Source organism: Oryza brachyantha, chromosome 1 (genome assembly GCF_000231095.2).
Source record: "Oryza brachyantha chromosome 1, ObraRS2, whole genome shotgun sequence".
In the NCBI taxonomy this organism is placed as follows: domain Eukaryota; kingdom Viridiplantae; phylum Streptophyta; class Magnoliopsida; order Poales; family Poaceae; genus Oryza; species Oryza brachyantha.
The window spans coordinates 17,500,925-17,518,770 of NC_023163.2; the positions used below are offsets into that span (position 1 = coordinate 17,500,925).

The 17,846-nt window shown below is 39.2% G+C and overlaps 2 protein-coding genes across 2 annotated transcripts; one reads left to right on the forward strand and one right to left on the reverse strand.

Moving 5' to 3' along the window:
* Positions 1-1,652: 1,652 nt before the first annotated feature.
* On the reverse strand, positions 1,653-5,683 carry LOC102702224 (RGG repeats nuclear RNA binding protein A-like). The gene is made up of 6 exons (XM_006644278.3): positions 5,263-5,683; positions 4,539-4,932; positions 4,296-4,440; positions 2,323-2,481; positions 2,186-2,242; positions 1,653-2,097 (listed from the first exon to the last, which is right to left on the reverse strand). Exons 1-6 carry the CDS (start codon positions 5,426-5,428, stop codon positions 1,906-1,908), a joined length of 1,113 nt encoding a protein of 370 aa, XP_006644341.1. The 5' UTR covers positions 5,429-5,683; the 3' UTR covers positions 1,653-1,905.
* Positions 5,684-14,480: 8,797 nt separating this feature from the next.
* LOC102702506 (transcription factor MYBS2-like) lies at positions 14,481-16,502 on the forward strand. Its single transcript, XM_006644279.3, has 3 exons — positions 14,481-15,053; positions 15,493-15,689; positions 15,799-16,502. The coding sequence occupies exons 1-3, from the start codon at positions 14,636-14,638 to the stop codon at positions 16,129-16,131; spliced, it is 948 nt and encodes a 315-aa protein (XP_006644342.1). The 5' UTR covers positions 14,481-14,635; the 3' UTR covers positions 16,132-16,502.
* The last annotated feature ends 1,344 nt before the right edge of the window (positions 16,503-17,846 follow it).

A 17,846-nucleotide genomic window follows, 5' to 3' on the forward strand; every position in this document is an offset into this window, starting at 1 on the left:
CCCACAATGGGAACACCAACTTATGGCAATGCACAAATGAACATCCATCTAGCTTGGTTGGGCTGGGCCACACCTATGAGAACTAAGTGCATGTTTGTTTCTTAGGGACTTTTTTTTTAATCCCGGTTACGTATAATGTTTGGACACTAATTAGAAGTATTAAATATAGATTATTAATAAAACACACCACATACTCTGGACTATTTCGCGAGACGAATCTATTAAGCCTAATTAGTCCATAACAAATATTTACTGTAGCATTACATTCGCTAATCATAAATTCATTAAGCTTAAAAAAATTATCTAATAAAATAGCCTTTATTTATACAATTAGTTTTTCTATCAGTCTATATTTAATACTCTTAATTAACGTCCAAACATCCGATGTGGCAAGTACTAAAAAAAAGTTTTAAGGATCCAAACAGCTCCTGATGTATTCTCCTTTTCTTTTCTACAATTCTAGCATGTCCTATCTTGATACATGTACGACAACTCGATGATATCTTAAAAAAGTATCATGATATCTTGATACGATAGACACCATCAAGGTATAATAACACCATGGGTGTAATGACTTGTCATGGTACCATCATAGTATCTCTAGACAATTACGACCTCCGTTTTTTTAAGCACAATTACGACCTCCGTTTTTTTAAGCCGTTGACTTTTTAGTTTACATTTGATCCTTCGTCTTATTCAAAAATTTTGTTCAAATATACAAAATTATAAATACTTAAAGTTACTTTAGTAAAAATCAAAATCATAATAAAATAGTCAATACTTATATAATTTTTTTTAATGTGACGAAGGGCCAAACGTAGATTAAAAAGTCAACAACGTCAAACAAAACAAATCAGAGGGAGTATTATAGTATATAGGATACCTCCAGATATCATGAAGGTATATATCATGGTTGTATCATTGAAGTTTAAAGAAGTAATTCAAATTTCATAGTAACATCGTACAAGTATTTTCGAGATTTTAACGGTGGTATCATAATACCCGAAATATGAAAGAAGTTTTCTGGATATTCCAAATACCTTTGGCTCGTGATAGTATTACGAGGTTGGTCGATTAAGCTTGACGATTCATCTCTATTCTTGTGGAAAAAGACGAAGATCTTATTATTGTACATAATTCCTAAACTGCAAAACGATATATTTTTAAAAGGGTTTTATATATAGAAATGGGTCGTCTCATATTCCTAAGATAAAATTTCTAGCTCTATTGTAATTAAATTCCATCGTTGCTACCATAAAATAAACTGTCAAAAAATTCAGAAAATTATCTTTTATCTTCGGCGAACACCGCCAAAGTTGACTGATTTTTACTCATCACGGACTGTCATCGACATAGGTTGGCGTGCAGCCCAGCAGAGGAAAAAGCAAGCGTAGACTAATCTTGTGCCAGCCAGCTAGGGCCCATGGCCATTCAAGGCCCAAGCCGAAAGACGCAGACGCAGGTTTTACCGTCCCGGCCGGTCTGACGTCATACTCTTGGTGATCAATTGTACTCCCTCTATTTCGGATAGGGCGTATTTTGTTTGATCAAGATTACTCTATTAATATATCACCTATGTGCTAGAAATGTATAATAATAAGAAACTACTTTTTAACATAAAAATAATCATATCAATTTTAGAGTAATCTTTGGTCAAACTCTTATCATATGAAAACAAAATATTGATCCTATATTTTTGAAATGGAGCTGGATTGTTTGCAAAAGCAGTCCCAACTAATTGACAACACGAAATAAAAAAACAATAACTGTCTGAAGAACTCCACCGAGCAACACAAAACCTCCAACAAGAATTTTTTTTGGCTGAGATATGCATGCGAGATAGCCACAGTACAGAACTGATGCAGCAACCAACGCGTGCAGATATCATAACAGCAGCGAGTACACTCATTTCCCAGCTAAGCTAGGAAACTGTGCTTGATCTTCAATTGCCGGTGCAGCAACCGGTCCTCGAGAGCTATAACCATCCCGGAATCCTCCACGGTCACCACGGCCTCTACCACGCCCACGCCCACGCCCACCTGGGCTGTAGTATCTTTCACCTTCAGCCGGCTTCAGGAATTCATTGATGCTAAGGGACTGGGGGGAACAGAAGAGAAGACAATGGCTTGAGATTGGAGCAAATTAACAGCAGATTGGGCTGAAACTTGGGAAGTAGTTTACAAACCTTCCTGGTGCGTTCATCTCTTTCAACATTTTCTTTCTTTTTGTCCTTATCAGAACCCTGCATTTTAAACACAGCGGAAGGTGAGCGACAGCATAAGTTGTGTGCGTGGCGTGATTAAAAAAATTGCATGAACATACCAGCTTGATGAACACCTCATCAGAATCCTTCTTCACTGACAGCTGTTGCATTGACTGCAATTCCTTGTCTACAACAACCTTTCTCTCCTCAGCCTTTAGTGAAAGCAAAGCTTTCCTCTTCTCCTCCAGTACTTTCTCATATTCCTCCAAAGTCATCTCCTGTTTACTCGCACAGGTTAAAAATTACGATTTAATAATGACCAATGACAACATACTATAAATAATTTAGCATTCCTTTTTGTATTGTAATGGTAAAATGCAGTATAATAGAACATCAAAGAAGAACCTGAACATGTTATAACATAATCATGACAACCGAAACCATTGATCTGAGAGCATATCCATTGCTAAAACAATTGAAAATGAAGGTGTGCAGAAAACAAATGTAGATAAAAATGTGATTATATGGACAAATAAACTAATGGCTAAAAAAACTAAAAACATCTAACCAAGGCCAATTAATTGACACATACAACTTGAATATTGAACAAGCAATACTACAAACCAGCATAGTTACAATGGACAGATGCCAAGTGTTCTTCCAACAGATAGCCATTATGTATGGCAACCTCCTGAATTCATGCATGCTAAAATAATGCATGAAAACCTTGATACTGCCACACAAGCTATCTATAAGCTGGGTGAAATTGAGAACTTGCAATGAGCCACCTTTTCTCCTGGTGTGCAAGACTCACTGGATCAGATCAGCCTGAATACAATGCATGGCCAGGGAATGCCTGAATACCATTGAATGCATCAAGAAAGACATGCATGGCCATGGAATGCCTGAATACAATGAACAAGGACAGCAGGCATGTTCTCTAAGTGTACATATAGGCTGGGTAAAATTGATGACTGCCCGTTCTCTTGGTGTGCAAGATTGACTAGACCAGATCAGCCACAACCATTGGCTGGATCAAGAAAGGCAGGCACAGCTAGTTGGCTAGGGACTGCTGAATTTAATGAACAAGGACAGCAGGCATATTCTGTACCAGCCTATCTATAATAATCCTGTGTAGGGATCATCTAATTTGATCAGCTAGGTCAAGAAATAGGCATAGCCGAAGGCTAAGTAACAAGGGCAAAGTCATAATGAGGCTATTTATTTGGTCTACCTAAAAGCACCATTATTAAAAAAGGAATATGAAATTGCAAGCATCCAAATGCTTGCAGCTGTTCACTCAAATTCACTAGACAGCATCATATTAGCTGATGGTAAATATGAATTATCATATTTAGTTATTTATATGGCTGAGCAGAAATGTACTTATACTTCATAGTTTCAACTGATACCTAAGAAATGGATCTGGATTCTGCTCAACTAACAAGTATAACCATTCATACAACTATGTGAGGAAGCCTGTCACATGGATTATTTAATATTGTAACAGGTAAAAGATTAAGTGAATTGAGGGAAAATCCAAGCACTGCAGATTGTTTATTTCCCATTTGCATGAGTAAAGCACAATTACAACTACATAATAAGAGCTAGTTGAGCTTGAAAACTGCCATGAAGTTTTCAACATGGACTTCACAGCTGGATTGGAAAAAATGTAGCTGTTTCCATTATGTGACTCATTTATAGTGTCCTAATTGTTGCTCCTTAGGAATAAAATATCAAAGATGTCACATTTATCTCTATATAAATTCTCTGCATTAGGAAATCTACTTGAAGGTAAGCGTCTGAGAAATCAAATACTATAAAAGATTAAAAAGAAAAAGAAGAGTGTGCTAAATAATAAAATATTTCTATTTATTTCATTGTTGATGTATTACCAAGCTAAGATTAAAGTTTGTTCTCTATTTATTTCAAAATAAAGATATTTTAGACCATGTGTGTGTGTGTGGGGGGGGGGGGGGGAGGCGGGGACAATGGTTTATCCCCATGCTGGTAGTAGGCTACTAGCACAATCTTGGTAGTATAGTTAGAAACTATTGTAATACAATGATGCACCACAAAACTGAAATTATACCTTATCTTCAGGTTCCTTTTCTTCCTCTTCATTTGATTCACCCTCCTTGCGTTTCTCAACTTCAGATTGTGGCACATCTTCCTGCTTGGTTTCATCCTCAGTCACGGCAGCAGCCACTTCAATATTAACAACCTCACCAGATTCCCTTATGAATCACAAGATAAAAAACTTTCAGTTTAATAAACTCATCAAACCCAAAATAGCACTTTAAGATAATATGAAATTTCAGAAATCAGCATTAACTGGGCGAGGGATTCATCGGTGACAGTTCCCCAGTTACCACGGCCTGCTCCTTCACGTTTCGTTTCGTACCCTCGGCCTGTGCCGCTGCGACGTTCATAGGCACGGTAAGGGGCACGGCCAGACTCATCCCCAGCCTCCCCACCAGTGTAGCCACCACGTCGGCCGCCACCACGGTAAGGCTGGCGCGGTCCACGGCCCCTTTCTGAAGGCCTGCGCTCACCTTCCTCCCTCCTCACTATTCCATCCCTAAAACCGCTAGCACCATTGGTATCACCCTCACCAAAATCACGCCTTTGGCCCATCCTGCCTCCGCGGAAACCACCATTGGCATGCCCTGGTCCATTCTGGCCTGCCCCATCGCGGGCTGGAGCACCATAGTTCCTGGACTCCTTTACTGCATTGACAAATTAACACCATGTAACCAACATACCCATATTTAAAACCTTTGGCATAAAAATGAGCACAAACTAACCATGTGCGACCAATACACTGTGGGTATTGTGATGGATATTAAGAGATTAAAAAAACAAAATTCTAAACGATAATATAATATTAAGGGACTCAAGATGAAAAAATTCAGGCTGGAGAAACCGCATAAGTACATCTGCAACGGACTGGCACATTTCGGTTAAAACGAGGCAAATTTAGCCTCCCCAATCCCTAGCACAAGACGCGAACGGATCCCCGTCACCAAATCCAATCCGAGCCAACCATGTCAACTCACCAGCCTGCGCGGGCGGCGGCGGCTTGGTGGGCAGCCTTGCCTGGACGACCGGCGCGGGCGACGCGGCCGCGGCCGCCTTCTTCATCTTCTCGGCGGCGGCGATCAGATGCGAGGGGTCGTCATTGTCGACATCGACGAGCAGGTCGAACTGGTTGTTCGTCACCATCGTATCCTCCCCCTCTCCCGCCCACGCACGCGCGCGCCACGAATCACACAATCCCCTCTCAAACAAGCACCCGGCTCCTCTCACAACAACGCCGCCGGTGACGAGCCCACCATCAATCAACGGGACGATAGCCGGATCATACGCGACGAGGGAGGGTTTAGAGGCGGAAAGGTAGAAGACGAGGTGGCGGCGCGCGGTGAGATGAGATCCTAAAACCCTAACCCTAGCCGCCACTTGGACTCTCACTCCACGGCCCACGCGCTGGGCTTTTACCAGTCATCATCGAATTTAGAACTCCAATTTGTAAAATGACAGATAGAGGCCACGGTTCTGCAATTATTCACTGACATGCCATCGTATTCTGCCGCCGCGATAGCAGAGTTGCGCTGAGGGCATTTGTGTCATTTTAGGTATTCGCGATGGGCTTGTGGCCTGATGATTCGACCGAAGAGTGTGTTTGGGCCTCAGGTAAGTACTAAGTGTTAACAGGCCTTTCTTTCTTCAGGTTAATGGGCTGCTGTTTCTAATGGTACACGGAGCTCTTTGTTTGAAAGTTGGGTTTATGGACTGTATGACTTATTAATAAATTATAAATGACACCAAAATAAGTTGGACTTGTCATGTCTTTCCTACTGTGTAATTGATGAAACATATAACTAGCAGGGTTGAAAAACAGTATGGAAAATCCTGACCGGTCATCGTTTTCGCTTTCTCCCGACCATGTTAGATGGTAACGGAAAGTTCTCAAAAACAGAAACGAAAACGGTAATAGAAATGATAATGCATTTTTTTTGTGTGTTTAGTCGGGATTCCGTATTGGGCTGGAATTTTTCTAAAATTTTCAGAAAATTTCCGAGATCCCAAAAAACTCCAGGCCAACCCAAGTTGACAAGAAAATTTCTGAAAGCACATGTACAAATTCATCAACTAGTTAGCTCTTTAACCTTAATATTTTCTCAGCTCCTCTCCTATCAAGCGTCCACTCTGAAGATTCCATGCCGCTGTGGTGCACGCGCCCACGTCAATGCGGTCACGCGAAGTCACCGACTATGGATGAACATCTATTATATTGATTACAGAATTTATTGTTAAATTATCATATCATCGTGTTTTTATTGATTGTCTATACTTAGTATGATATTAATTGATATGATGTGAGTATGAGGTGGTACTATCAATTTGTCACACGCTTATCCTTACTATGTAATGATATATACCTTGTTTTTTACATGTGTTTCTGTTTATTGACCGATGTCGATGAATTTCCGTTCCAGTGGTTCCGTTTCTAAAATTCTGACAATATCGATATCGTTCTCGTTTCCGTCTCTACCATTTCGTTTTTATTTCTGAATAAAAATAATGGAAATGAAAATGAGAAAAATAGTTTTCTAGCCGTTTTTATTCCTATATATAACATAAGCATATGTCCTGAAGGCATGTGGGTCCTGGCTTATTTGGAACAAAGTAGCTTTATGTGTCTATCTTTTGACTTATTTTAGGAATAAGCAAAATAACATATTTATAGACGAAAAATAATTTGTGAGTAAAGTTTTTATTTATATATATATAATTAAAAATTTTAATTTTGGCTTATAATTATAAACATAAGTAAAAAAAAAAGAACGGTGTATATGAAAGCTGGAAAAGTTCCATTAAAATAAAACAATCTCATGTCAGGGCTCTGGACCTCGGGATTGCTTTGAAGTAATACAATCGTATTATGCTAGTCAGCGCTGATTTATTAGGCCAGTCTCAATGCATAATTTATAGCATAGTTATCAAAACTATAAACTAGTTAACCGAGCCAGATGAGTTTAATGGAGATGAAACTCCTCTCTCATCTCACAGAACTCTCTTATTTAATGATCTTGTCAAGTAAGCAATTTTGCTGATGTGACACCTTATTTTATGTGTATGACACTCTTATAAAACATGCATTGAGATGCATTGGTCTTATGCAACATTGGTCAATATGCATAGCTTAAAGGTGAATTAAGAGCAGCTCAATCGGCTAGGCTTAAACTAGAACATCTGGAGTTGAGCGTAAATTTTACAGGGTGTTTGCATTTATAACTCATTTATAACCACGATATTATTTTTTTTACGGTGGTTGACGTGCATGTCGAAAGAAAGACATACGTCGTGATTTTGTCGATCTTAGCCTCAATGTTGTGTTAATCTGACGGTCTTTAGAATAAAATCGTGGGCCATAAATAAGATGGAAAAACTAAGAAGAGGCTTCTCCCATTTATAATATTTCTCATACTTTAGGTTTCTCCAAAGTCAAACATCTTAGAGATTTACCAAAATATAAAAAGATATACAATATATTTAACACAAAAAATATACTATAAAAATATATCTAATAAACTAGATCAAATTTAGGCCTCTTTGGTTCGGCTTGGACTTATTGCCTTAATCTTCTCAGTTGGCTTTTAGCCGGATATGATTTATAAGACTGTGGCTTAAAAGTTTAAGTTTAATGGCCGGGTGCTACACTTTTTGTTGGTTGCCATGATCAGCCCATCCCCAATAAAGATGACAATGGCGTCTCATTCCTCATTTGTCCTGAGGAATTCTCTTAGGGGATGAGAATAGTTGTAATTAGTTTTGTACGGAAAATTAAATGAGGGAAAAACATGTTCCCATTGGGTCTCACACATGGGGATGATCCTCCACATTCCATGTGGAGACCCAATTAATACGCATATATGAGTTCAAATTTTTTTTTCTCATGTCACGTGCTTATATCATTATTATAAATAATAACATCATATTTGTATCATGTGAATTAGTGAATATATATAATGTAAATAATTATATATAGGGATTAATTTCTCGCGAGGGCCAGTGTGGATAACTTTTTTTTTTCATGTTGCAATTGGTGGAGATTAAAAGCCAACGGAGAATTCTCTGTCTTGCTGGGGGGGGGGGGGGGGGGGGGGGGAGGGCCTTGCGTGTTCCCTGTTGGCGTCTGACCTCGCGCGCCACTTGAGTGTACGGCAGTACGACGGGCCACGACGCCCTGCGCCCAAGCACGCCCGCACCAACTTGATCCACTCTCGCTCGAGCCCAACAAGGCAAACTACTAGTACTACCCTCGAGGCGGCGGCGGCGGCGACGACGACGCTACCCAATTGAGCCGCTGCCCTGTACGGCTGTACCTACCTCCGTCTTCCGGCCTTTCCCCGCGTATAGTATGCATGCGAGCGTGCGGTTCTGTTGACCCTAGGCTTACTGATGGGTTAAAAATGTGTTAAATGGGTTAGTTTTAATTTGGATTGTGTTTGGTTGGGTGCAAATAGATTGTAACTTCAAATGGTCTGGATTAGATTGGGTTATAGAAACAAATGGATTGGTATGAACTGAATTTGGTTAGATTATTTTATGTTTTAAATGGATTAAACCCGTGGAGGGTAAATGGATACTTTAATTGGATAACTAATGGATAAGATAATAGACATACATGGAGCCTACATGTAGAAATCGACCAAAATTTGTACAAAGTTGCTTTTATACATAACAGATCATCCCACTAAATTTCAGTCAAATTTGATAAACTTTTATAGTGTGAACGCAAATTTTAAAATTTTAGGTCCGAGTTTATACATATCAAATGGTGCATCCATTTCGCAAGAGTGGGTTGAATCTATTTTAACCAAATGGGTTGGTGCGGGTTGGGCTAAAATCAAAGTTGGATTGATTTGGATTGGATCCCAATAAAAAATAATTGGTGCGGATTGGTTTGATAAATTGAAACAGATTTGGATTGAATTACAATCCACGCAGGCTTAGTTGACCCACGCCACGGCTGGATTATCGCCGGCTGATCGGCTTGGGGCTCCAGGAGTCGTCGATCGATCGCGTTCGGCGGAAGCAACTCCCGGTCGATCGAGAGACCACGCTAAGAGAATGCATTCGCCGCCAGCTTCTTGCTAGCTCTCCGGCCGCAAGTGACGAGCCACCACGTGCGGCCGCACCCGTTTTACGTGCTGCGATGCGAATTAACAACCCGGCCGGCTACTCTCAGGCCCCGTTCAGCTGGAAAAGTTTTTTTTTAAAGAAATAGGTCACGTCGACTTATATATTTAAAGTATTAAATGTAGTCTAATTATAAAATAAATTTTAGATTCCATCTGAAAACTGCGAGGTGAATATTTTGAGTATAATTAATCCATCATTAACACATGTTGGTTAATATAATATTTATGGCTAATCGTGTACTAATTAGGCTCAAAAATTCGTCTAACGATTTTTCCCCGTAACTATGTAATTAGTTTTAATATTTATATATATTTAATGTTTTATTTAAGTGTTCGAAGATTCCATGTAATCTTCGTTGGAAAACTTTTTGGAAACTAGTTAGGGCCTCACACACGGCACATCGCTGCACAGTGCTCTGTGAGATGGAATGGTACGTATTGAGCAACTAGCAAGCTGACCAGCTGTAGACGACGCCCAATTGGGGACAGTAGCTTCTACCCACAGCTTCAGCAGCAAGTTGGTAGGTTGGTACCTGGCAATACCTGGTTAGAAGTACTTTCTCTTTATTTACATGTACTTTCTCTTTATTTTAATATAAGATGGCATTCATATTTTGGTGTATGGTTGATCATTTGTTTTATTTGTTGTCTATATTGATAAAATGTATATTTAAATATAGATTATAAAGACTGTGTCATTGTCTAAAATAAAAGGAATCAGTTAACTGGAGGGGTAGTAGATACGATTGTTTTATCGGTGTGATTCATGCGTGTGCAATGTTAGACCGCCATTGCTTTTAACTTGGAAGCAAACAACCCACAAACCACCTATTTTATGAGATATGTGCTTCCTGGACAAGACGAGTGACTAAAATATATCGCCTCGCAATTACGGTAGAGTTAGTGTATTTACTCTTATTTTTTATCGCAGTAAAAGAAATACACATGAAAAATACACCTTTAACATGTAAAACATGACAGAACAATGTGATCACTAGTTCCTAAAGAATGCTAATTTAACCCCTCTTCGAATAGGACAAGTGCCGTTGCTTTACTATGGACAAGGATATTCCACGAGAATACCGAGGTCTCGTCTTTTTATTTTGCTTATACTTATAAATAAAATTATTTTTTTAATTTTAAATTTAGAGTTGATTTTAGATCTTTTCATCGTAGCTTATTTTTAGCCATTACTTTTAGATTTGTAAGAATATATATATAAATATTTTATTTATAAATTATTTGTTTGACTTTTTCATGAAAAAAAACAAAACAATGATCCTGCTAATTTCAAATCAGATAAAATTATGCAAGGCATCATGTGCCAGCGATAATTCTTCAGATCAGATAATGATATGGATTAGTCTACTATACTTCGCCACCAAAGCACTACAGACCAGTGGAATTAATTAGCAAAAAACGGATCAAAGAGCACCTTGGCAACTACTCCTATATGGCTAATCCGGTACTGTCTGATATCTTCTTTGCTTCTCTAAGGAGAGGCAGTGGAAGAACACAACCTAAACAAACAATATTATCCCCATCTTATCTGCACAAACATGTTACATTAAATTCAGTAATGGCTGTCCCTGTCATGGACTGGTAGCATGCACTCTGCTCAAATCTTTTCTCCTTTATCGGTGGATATCGAAGATTCCAAGCTGAAGAAAAGGAGCAGCAGCTGGCCTAGAATTCAGAAAGACTGGCGATAATGAAAAATATTCTCATGCATGGGGATCCGATTAGCTAGAATATTTGAGATTTGGATAGGATAACAATGATTAAAATCACTTCCCAAACCTTTCCACCAGTAGAAGAGCTTTTGTTCCCTTGTTTGGTAGCTTTGACATGGCCTTTTTCTCTGAACCTATGCACTCAAATACGGCAAGATAAGGGCTACTTGTTCTTCAAAAGAGGTTGATACATAAAAAGATGCCTATCACTGCCTCACTTGGATGTCCATTGACCAATATGGTTTAGAGTAGTCCACTGATGCTATCTCAAATACTATATATCTGAAGGGCTAGCCGACAAGATGCTTGTGTCTCTCAAGGAAACTAATTATATATGCTTGGGTTTGGTTGAGAATTTAGGTCAGAATTTGATATGAACTGTAGTCTTGATTTTTATTCTTATCTTCCAAAACATGTGAAACCCATGTGCTGGTTTTGCATGTCACCGTTTACATCTAACTTTGGGCCTGTTCGTGAAGACACTTCAACTACACTCTGCTTGGTGGCTGCCTAGCTTTGGAAGTAAGCAAAGCACAGTTTGTCCTCGTGGTCCAATTGTTGCAAACGGACAGGTTTGTTTGATACGAGTAAAAACGTGTAGTGACAAGCTATTAGTAGTAGTAGTACGTAGCATGCGGATCTCACGTGCGGAAGCGAACGGTCGAAGTCACTCGACTTGTCTACAGTCTTACGTAGGACATGTGACGTCGTGGTGATTTCTCACCCGGGAACGCCTTACGATCGACGTACCGTACGTTGCTCGCACCCGTGAATTCTAACAACCGATTTTCTTTTTCCATATGAAAACTATGGCCTTGTTTAGATTGTTAAATTTTTTATAAAACATCATATCAAGTTTTTGACACATGTTTAAAGTATTAAATGTAGTCTAATTATAAAACAAATTTTAGATTTCGCCAAGAAACTGTGAGACAAGTCTTTTGAGCCTAATAATCCATTATTAACACATGTTGTTTACTATAGCACTTATGGCTAATCATGTCCTAATTAGGCTTAAAAAATTCGTCTCACGATTTTCCCAATAACTATGTAATTAGTTTTATTGTTCATGTATATTTAATGTTTTATTTAGGTGTCCATAAATTTAATGTGATGTTTTTAGGAAAATTTTTTGGGAAGTAAACATGGCCTACGTATCAAGTACAGTACAGGGGACAATGTTTAATATTTTGGGGAGAGGACAATTTTAGAATGCTTACAAATGTAACAGGAGATACCACAATTTCTATATAAAATTTTAATACTATGTTTGATTTTTTTGGTACAATGTTTGATCATTTGTCTTATTCAAAAAATTATGAAAATATCATTTATTTTGCTTGTGACTTACTTTATTATAAAAAAACTTTAAGCACAGCTTGTTATTTTTATATTTGTAATAATTTTTTGAATAAGACGAATGGTTAAATGTTAAAAAAATCAGAAGTAGTATATAGGTATCAAAATTTTACATTAAAATTTAGTACTTCCTCCACTTTTAGCTTTTGGATTTATGTTTGACCATTCGTCTTAATCAAAAATTTTACATAATTTTTAATTATTTTGTTATGATTTGATTTATTATTATAGACACTTTAAGTATGACTTATAATTTTATATATTTAAACAAAAAAATTGAATATGTTGAACAATCATATGTAGATCTAAAAGGATGTGATGTCAAATAAAAAACCAAAGAGAGTTTCTCAAGATACTTTTTAAGCATGGTAAAATTTCTCATATTTCAAATTAAAGTTTTGGGGTTTTAGTCCCCATGCTAGGAAATTATTCCGTCCACTTTTTTATTTTTTATTATACATATTTTTATTTGGATATATATTTTTCAAATTTTAATTTGTTGATCACAACTTTATGAAATTTTCTAGCCTCGATTCCTCGAATCGACCGCACATATGTATGTGCCCGTAGTACCTATTTCAAATAGTCATGACAGATATACCTTCATGTCTCTATTTTTCTACAAAATATGGTATAAACACATGCACTTATCTACATATGTGTACATTTATGCATATCAACGTGCACACATATCTCAAAAAAATTAGGTCAACACATGTTAACATTGACAAAGTTAACAAGAACTACCACTAAAAAAATAGTTAGTCGTAAATACAAGCCCTTGTCTCAAATATAAGACTTGATTCGAGATGAGCAGGTTAAAAACACTAAAATACTTGGGCTACATTTACTTAAGTTCTTGTGTCTATTCTAAAGTTGATATGATACAAATTGGCATGACTTGGTCCTAAATACCAAATTTTCCTCGTACCAATAATATATCTGTGCGTTATAATATATGTATAAATCAATAATGTATTGGTCCATATAACTAGGAGTAAAGACCAAACAACTGGTTTTTTTCATAACAGATTGTTTTTCTCATTCTTTTACGGGAGTTGTGCCAGTGTGCATTGGTGAGGGCACGGGATGACCGACGACTCCGTTTCATGTGAATGAGAAAAATGATTAGAACAAGTTCAATTCAATATTCAATAGTATAGTATAGTCGACTACTATCTTCAAATTATTTATAGTTAATATAATAATCAATTTCACATAATAGATATATATAAAATATTAATATATGGTCTCACGTGTTATACACACGTTATGTCTTATAGTCCGCTATAAATTTCTAGTTCACTGTTCTTTATTCTCTTTTATCTATTTAAAATGTGTTTATAGTGTGCTCCTGTACGCTAGTCCGTTCGAGACGCAATTTTTCTCCTTCAAGTTCATACCATAACGAAACGGATCCACGTGAAAATCCCGTCTTTCCTAATGCTGCACAAGGAGGACAACCGACCAATCAAAAAAAACTTGCCAGTGAAAAAGTCAAAGCTACAAGATCCAGAAGAGGCGACTCCAGTTATCATCCCACTGCATCATTATGTATTGTCTACTACTACTTAAGTACTAATTGATAGGATTTATGTATTGTCTACTACTATTTAAATACTACTTGATGGGATTTATGGTATTGTGTGACTGGTACGAATGTCTTGTCGTTGCTACAATTGGATCAAAACATTTTGTGTTATTTTTATTGTCATGTCAAATTTAACGGGTAAATGGGTGACCCGCGGGTGAGGCTTACCTAGGCGGGTATGGGTATGGGGAATTTTTTATACCCCTGACGGGTATGGGGATTTTGATGGATCTAAATTTCAATGGTAGATATGGATATAGGGTATCAATACCCGATGGGTATTTACTCATTGTCATCCCTGCCCACACCTGAAGCACATTTATGGTGGCTTACTTAAGTCTAAGCGATCCCCTAAGCCTTAGCTGATTAATTAGCCACCAGCGCGCGGCAGCATCAGCAGCAGCAGTAGTAGCTGTGTGCTGCGTGCGGGTGGGTGCGGACGCACGCACTGGCCTCCACCCATCCCCCTCACCGCCTCTGCAGCAAAAGGCACAGTGACAAGATTTCAGGCCCGATTTATAGCCTAGCCACGCCCACGCCCATGGCCAGGAAGTGCTCCCACTGTGGCAACTACGGCCACAACTCCAGGACCTGCAGCGCCGGAGCAGCGGGACAGAGAGGAGACGCCATGCTCTGCGACGGCGGCGTCGTCGGCGGCGGCGGTGGTGTTGGTGGTGGTGGAGGCAGCGGGCTGAGGCTGTTTGGAGTGCAGGTCCATGTCGCTGCAGGCGGCGGCGGCGGCGACGGTGGCGGAGGTGGAGGTGGAGGCTCGCTGTCGATGAAGAAGAGCTATAGCGTGGACTGCCTGCAGCTGGCGGCGGCTCAGGGCTCGCTCGTCTCGCCGTCGTCGTCGTCCTCGTCGTCGATGCTTCTGTCGATCGACGAGGGCTTGGAGAGGGCGTCCAATGGGTACCTCTCCGATGGCCCCCATGGCCGAATTGTCCAGGAGAGGAAGAAAGGTATTGAAATGGCATCGCAAATACTCTGCAATTTTTTTTTTGAGGACATACTTTGCAATTACAGATTTGCAGTAGTAGCACTTAAAATCATCTTTCTTTAGATAACTATTTTTTTAAAAAAGAAAAAAAAAACTATGGTATGGAAATTCAGAGCCTTGTAGTAGTATTACACCTACCAAATCTTCTTCTGTCTTTTGTTTAGTTTATCACCCCGACCTAGCAAAAGTTACATTATCACTAAACTATAAAAATAGCATTATCTCCTGCGATGAAAGGGAAACTAGAGATATTTGTCCCCTTTTATATATTCACTGAATGAATGTTCAGGACAAACTTGTCATCCTGAACAATTGATGCTCTGCACATAACCCCTAAAGCTCTAAACATTAGTTATTACAGATTGAATAGTACTTAATACTAGGATGTATGAACATGACAGGAGTTCCATGGAGCGAGGAGGAGCACCGGCTGTTCCTCGTCGGCCTCGACAAGCTCGGCAAGGGCGACTGGCGAGGCATCTCCCGGAGCTACGTCACGACGAGGACTCCGACCCAGGTCGCCAGCCACGCCCAGAAGTTCTTCCTCAGGCAGAGCAGCATCGGCAAGAAGAAGCGCCGGTCCAGCCTCTTTGACATGGTAGTACACACACAAGCTAGTAGCATCTGCACTGCTGCACACATGACATGTCTCGATTATTTTCTTGAACTAACCTGAAGTTCTTTGAACTTATTTTTACATGTAACAGGTGCCGATTTGCGAGAACGGCGCACGCGTCTCCGAGCAGCTGAGCAGCGAGGGCGCGTCGTCGGCTTCTCTGTCGCTGATGAACGCGCCGCGGCACGAGCTGTCCGACCGCGCGGCGGCCATAGATCTGAATTCCACCGAGGAAGACGACACGGTGGTCGTCTCCTCTGCTTCCGGCGCGTCATCGGCAAGGCCATTATTCCCGGTGGTTCTGATGGAGCCGCAGCAGCAGCAGCAGGCTTCTCATCATGGACATGGCCACCACCATCACTGCACGCCGCTCGACCTGGAGCTGGGCATGTCTCTTTCGTCGACGCCGTCCATCGGCACATGACCGTGCTGGTCGTCGTCGTCGTTAGGATGCTCCGGTTTCATCAGCGCGAGTCTGCAGAGATATATGTGCTTATGGCAGTTGTCTGCCAAGAAATGGAGATAAAAAGGGCTACTGGCCATGTTTGTAAAGTTGTGCAAGTAGTACTAACTGTGGATACAGTAATGTCCGTACTACTTTATTTAGGTTGTGTAATCGGAGACACCGATTCTCTGCTCCTCTTGTCCGCCTTATATTCATTGGACCTGCTTATGATGAGTTCTTGGAAGATCGCAAATCTGCATTTTCCTTTCCCCTTTCTGTTAGATGTGGAATTGGACAATTTGACACTATTAATCAAGTGAGATTATAATATTATCGTCTTAAGCTTAATACATGTCAAATATATTTTGGAACCGAGAAAGTAGGATATTTTTGAAGCCAATATCCAACCATTTAAGGCCTCAATGCACTACTCGATTTTAACTCATCTCTGCCCATCTCTCTGTCCGGCGCCATCTCCGATCCATCGTCTTTCTGTCTCTTCCCGAGTATCCTCTGCTCCCCGTTCCTCGACAGCGGTCGCCATTCCTCGCCAACCTTCCCAGGACTCCATTCTTCTTCTGCTGAACTGGACTGCTGAAGCCACACACCGGGCGAACGCATGACGCCATGTGTTATGATGCAGGATGTGGCTGTCGATGCGGTCGGGCATGCCGTGCTCGAAAGGAGCTCGACATGCATGGTCGAAGGCAGCAGCAATCATGCACGGTCATTCGGCTCATGTCAAGCACAGGTACATAGGGGGTGTTTGTTTTTGGAAGCTAAAGTTTAGCCTCAGTCATATTGGATGTTTGGACATTTATTATAAATAGTAAACATAGTCTATAAATAAAACTCATGCATAATCTTGGACTAATTTACGAGACGAATCTAATGAGCCTAATTAATCCATGATTAGTCTATGTGATGCTACAGTAAATATTTGCTAATTATAAATTAATTATGCTAAAAAAATTCAACTCGAGGATTAGCTATCATTTATAAAATTAGTTTTTTATTAGTCTATATTTAATACTTCAAATTAGTGTCCAAACATCCGATGTGATATGGGGTTAAAAAGTTTAGCACCATCTAAACAACCCCATATCCCATAGTATGCTACAATGCTAGCTAGACCAAGGCCATAAAACTCTTTTGCACAATGACCAAATACGCCATCGAGAAAGAACGGCTAATTATTAATGCGCGGATCCAACGGTAATCCTGCTGCCATGCACTAAAGAAATCCTAATGTTTGTTATAAAAACCTATAAACATTTGACCAGCTCGGAAAGTAGCCTTATCAGTCAGTTATATTCACTCCTTTGTTACGTATCACCTGATTGATTATTAAAAAATTAAAAAAATTGATTATTATAAGATAATCACTTCACAAACACGCAAGTTTAAATTCGACTTCTATAAATTATAACATAAACAACAAATTTAACTGTAAATTTGCACATAGTGATTTTAGTTTATCTTGTTTTTTTTCTACACCTTATAAAATTTAAATATGCATATCTGTGGATTGCTAAATTTAGATTAATCCATCATATAAAAATAAAATTTTTAATGATTGACATGTGCTCCCCCGTCCCAAAATAAATCTCTTTTACTTTTTACCTACAATGTTTGACTCTCCGTCTTATTTGAAAAAAATATGATTAATATTAATATTTTTATTTTTATTAAAT

Bases quoted from the DNA above. Each gene is read 5' to 3' on its own strand.
- LOC102702506 (XM_006644279.3), top strand. From the start codon at position 14,636: ATGGCCAGGAAGTGCTCCCACTGTGGCAACTACGGCCACAACTCCAGG. The intron at 15,054-15,492 runs GTATTGAAATGG...TGAACATGACAG, and splicing joins TGTCCAGGAGAGGAAGAAAG to GAGTTCCATGGAGCGAGGAG. The intron at 15,690-15,798 runs GTAGTACACACA...TACATGTAACAG, and splicing joins GGTCCAGCCTCTTTGACATG to GTGCCGATTTGCGAGAACGG.
- LOC102702224 (XM_006644278.3), bottom strand. From the start codon at position 5,428: ATGGTGACGAACAACCAGTTCGACCTGCTCGTCGATGTCGACAATGAC. The intron at 4,441-4,538 runs GTTAATGCTGAT...GTGATTCATAAG, and splicing joins ACCGATGAATCCCTCGCCCA to GGAATCTGGTGAGGTTGTTA. The intron at 2,243-2,322 runs GTATGTTCATGC...TTTAAAATGCAG, and splicing joins ATGAGGTGTTCATCAAGCTG to GGTTCTGATAAGGACAAAAA.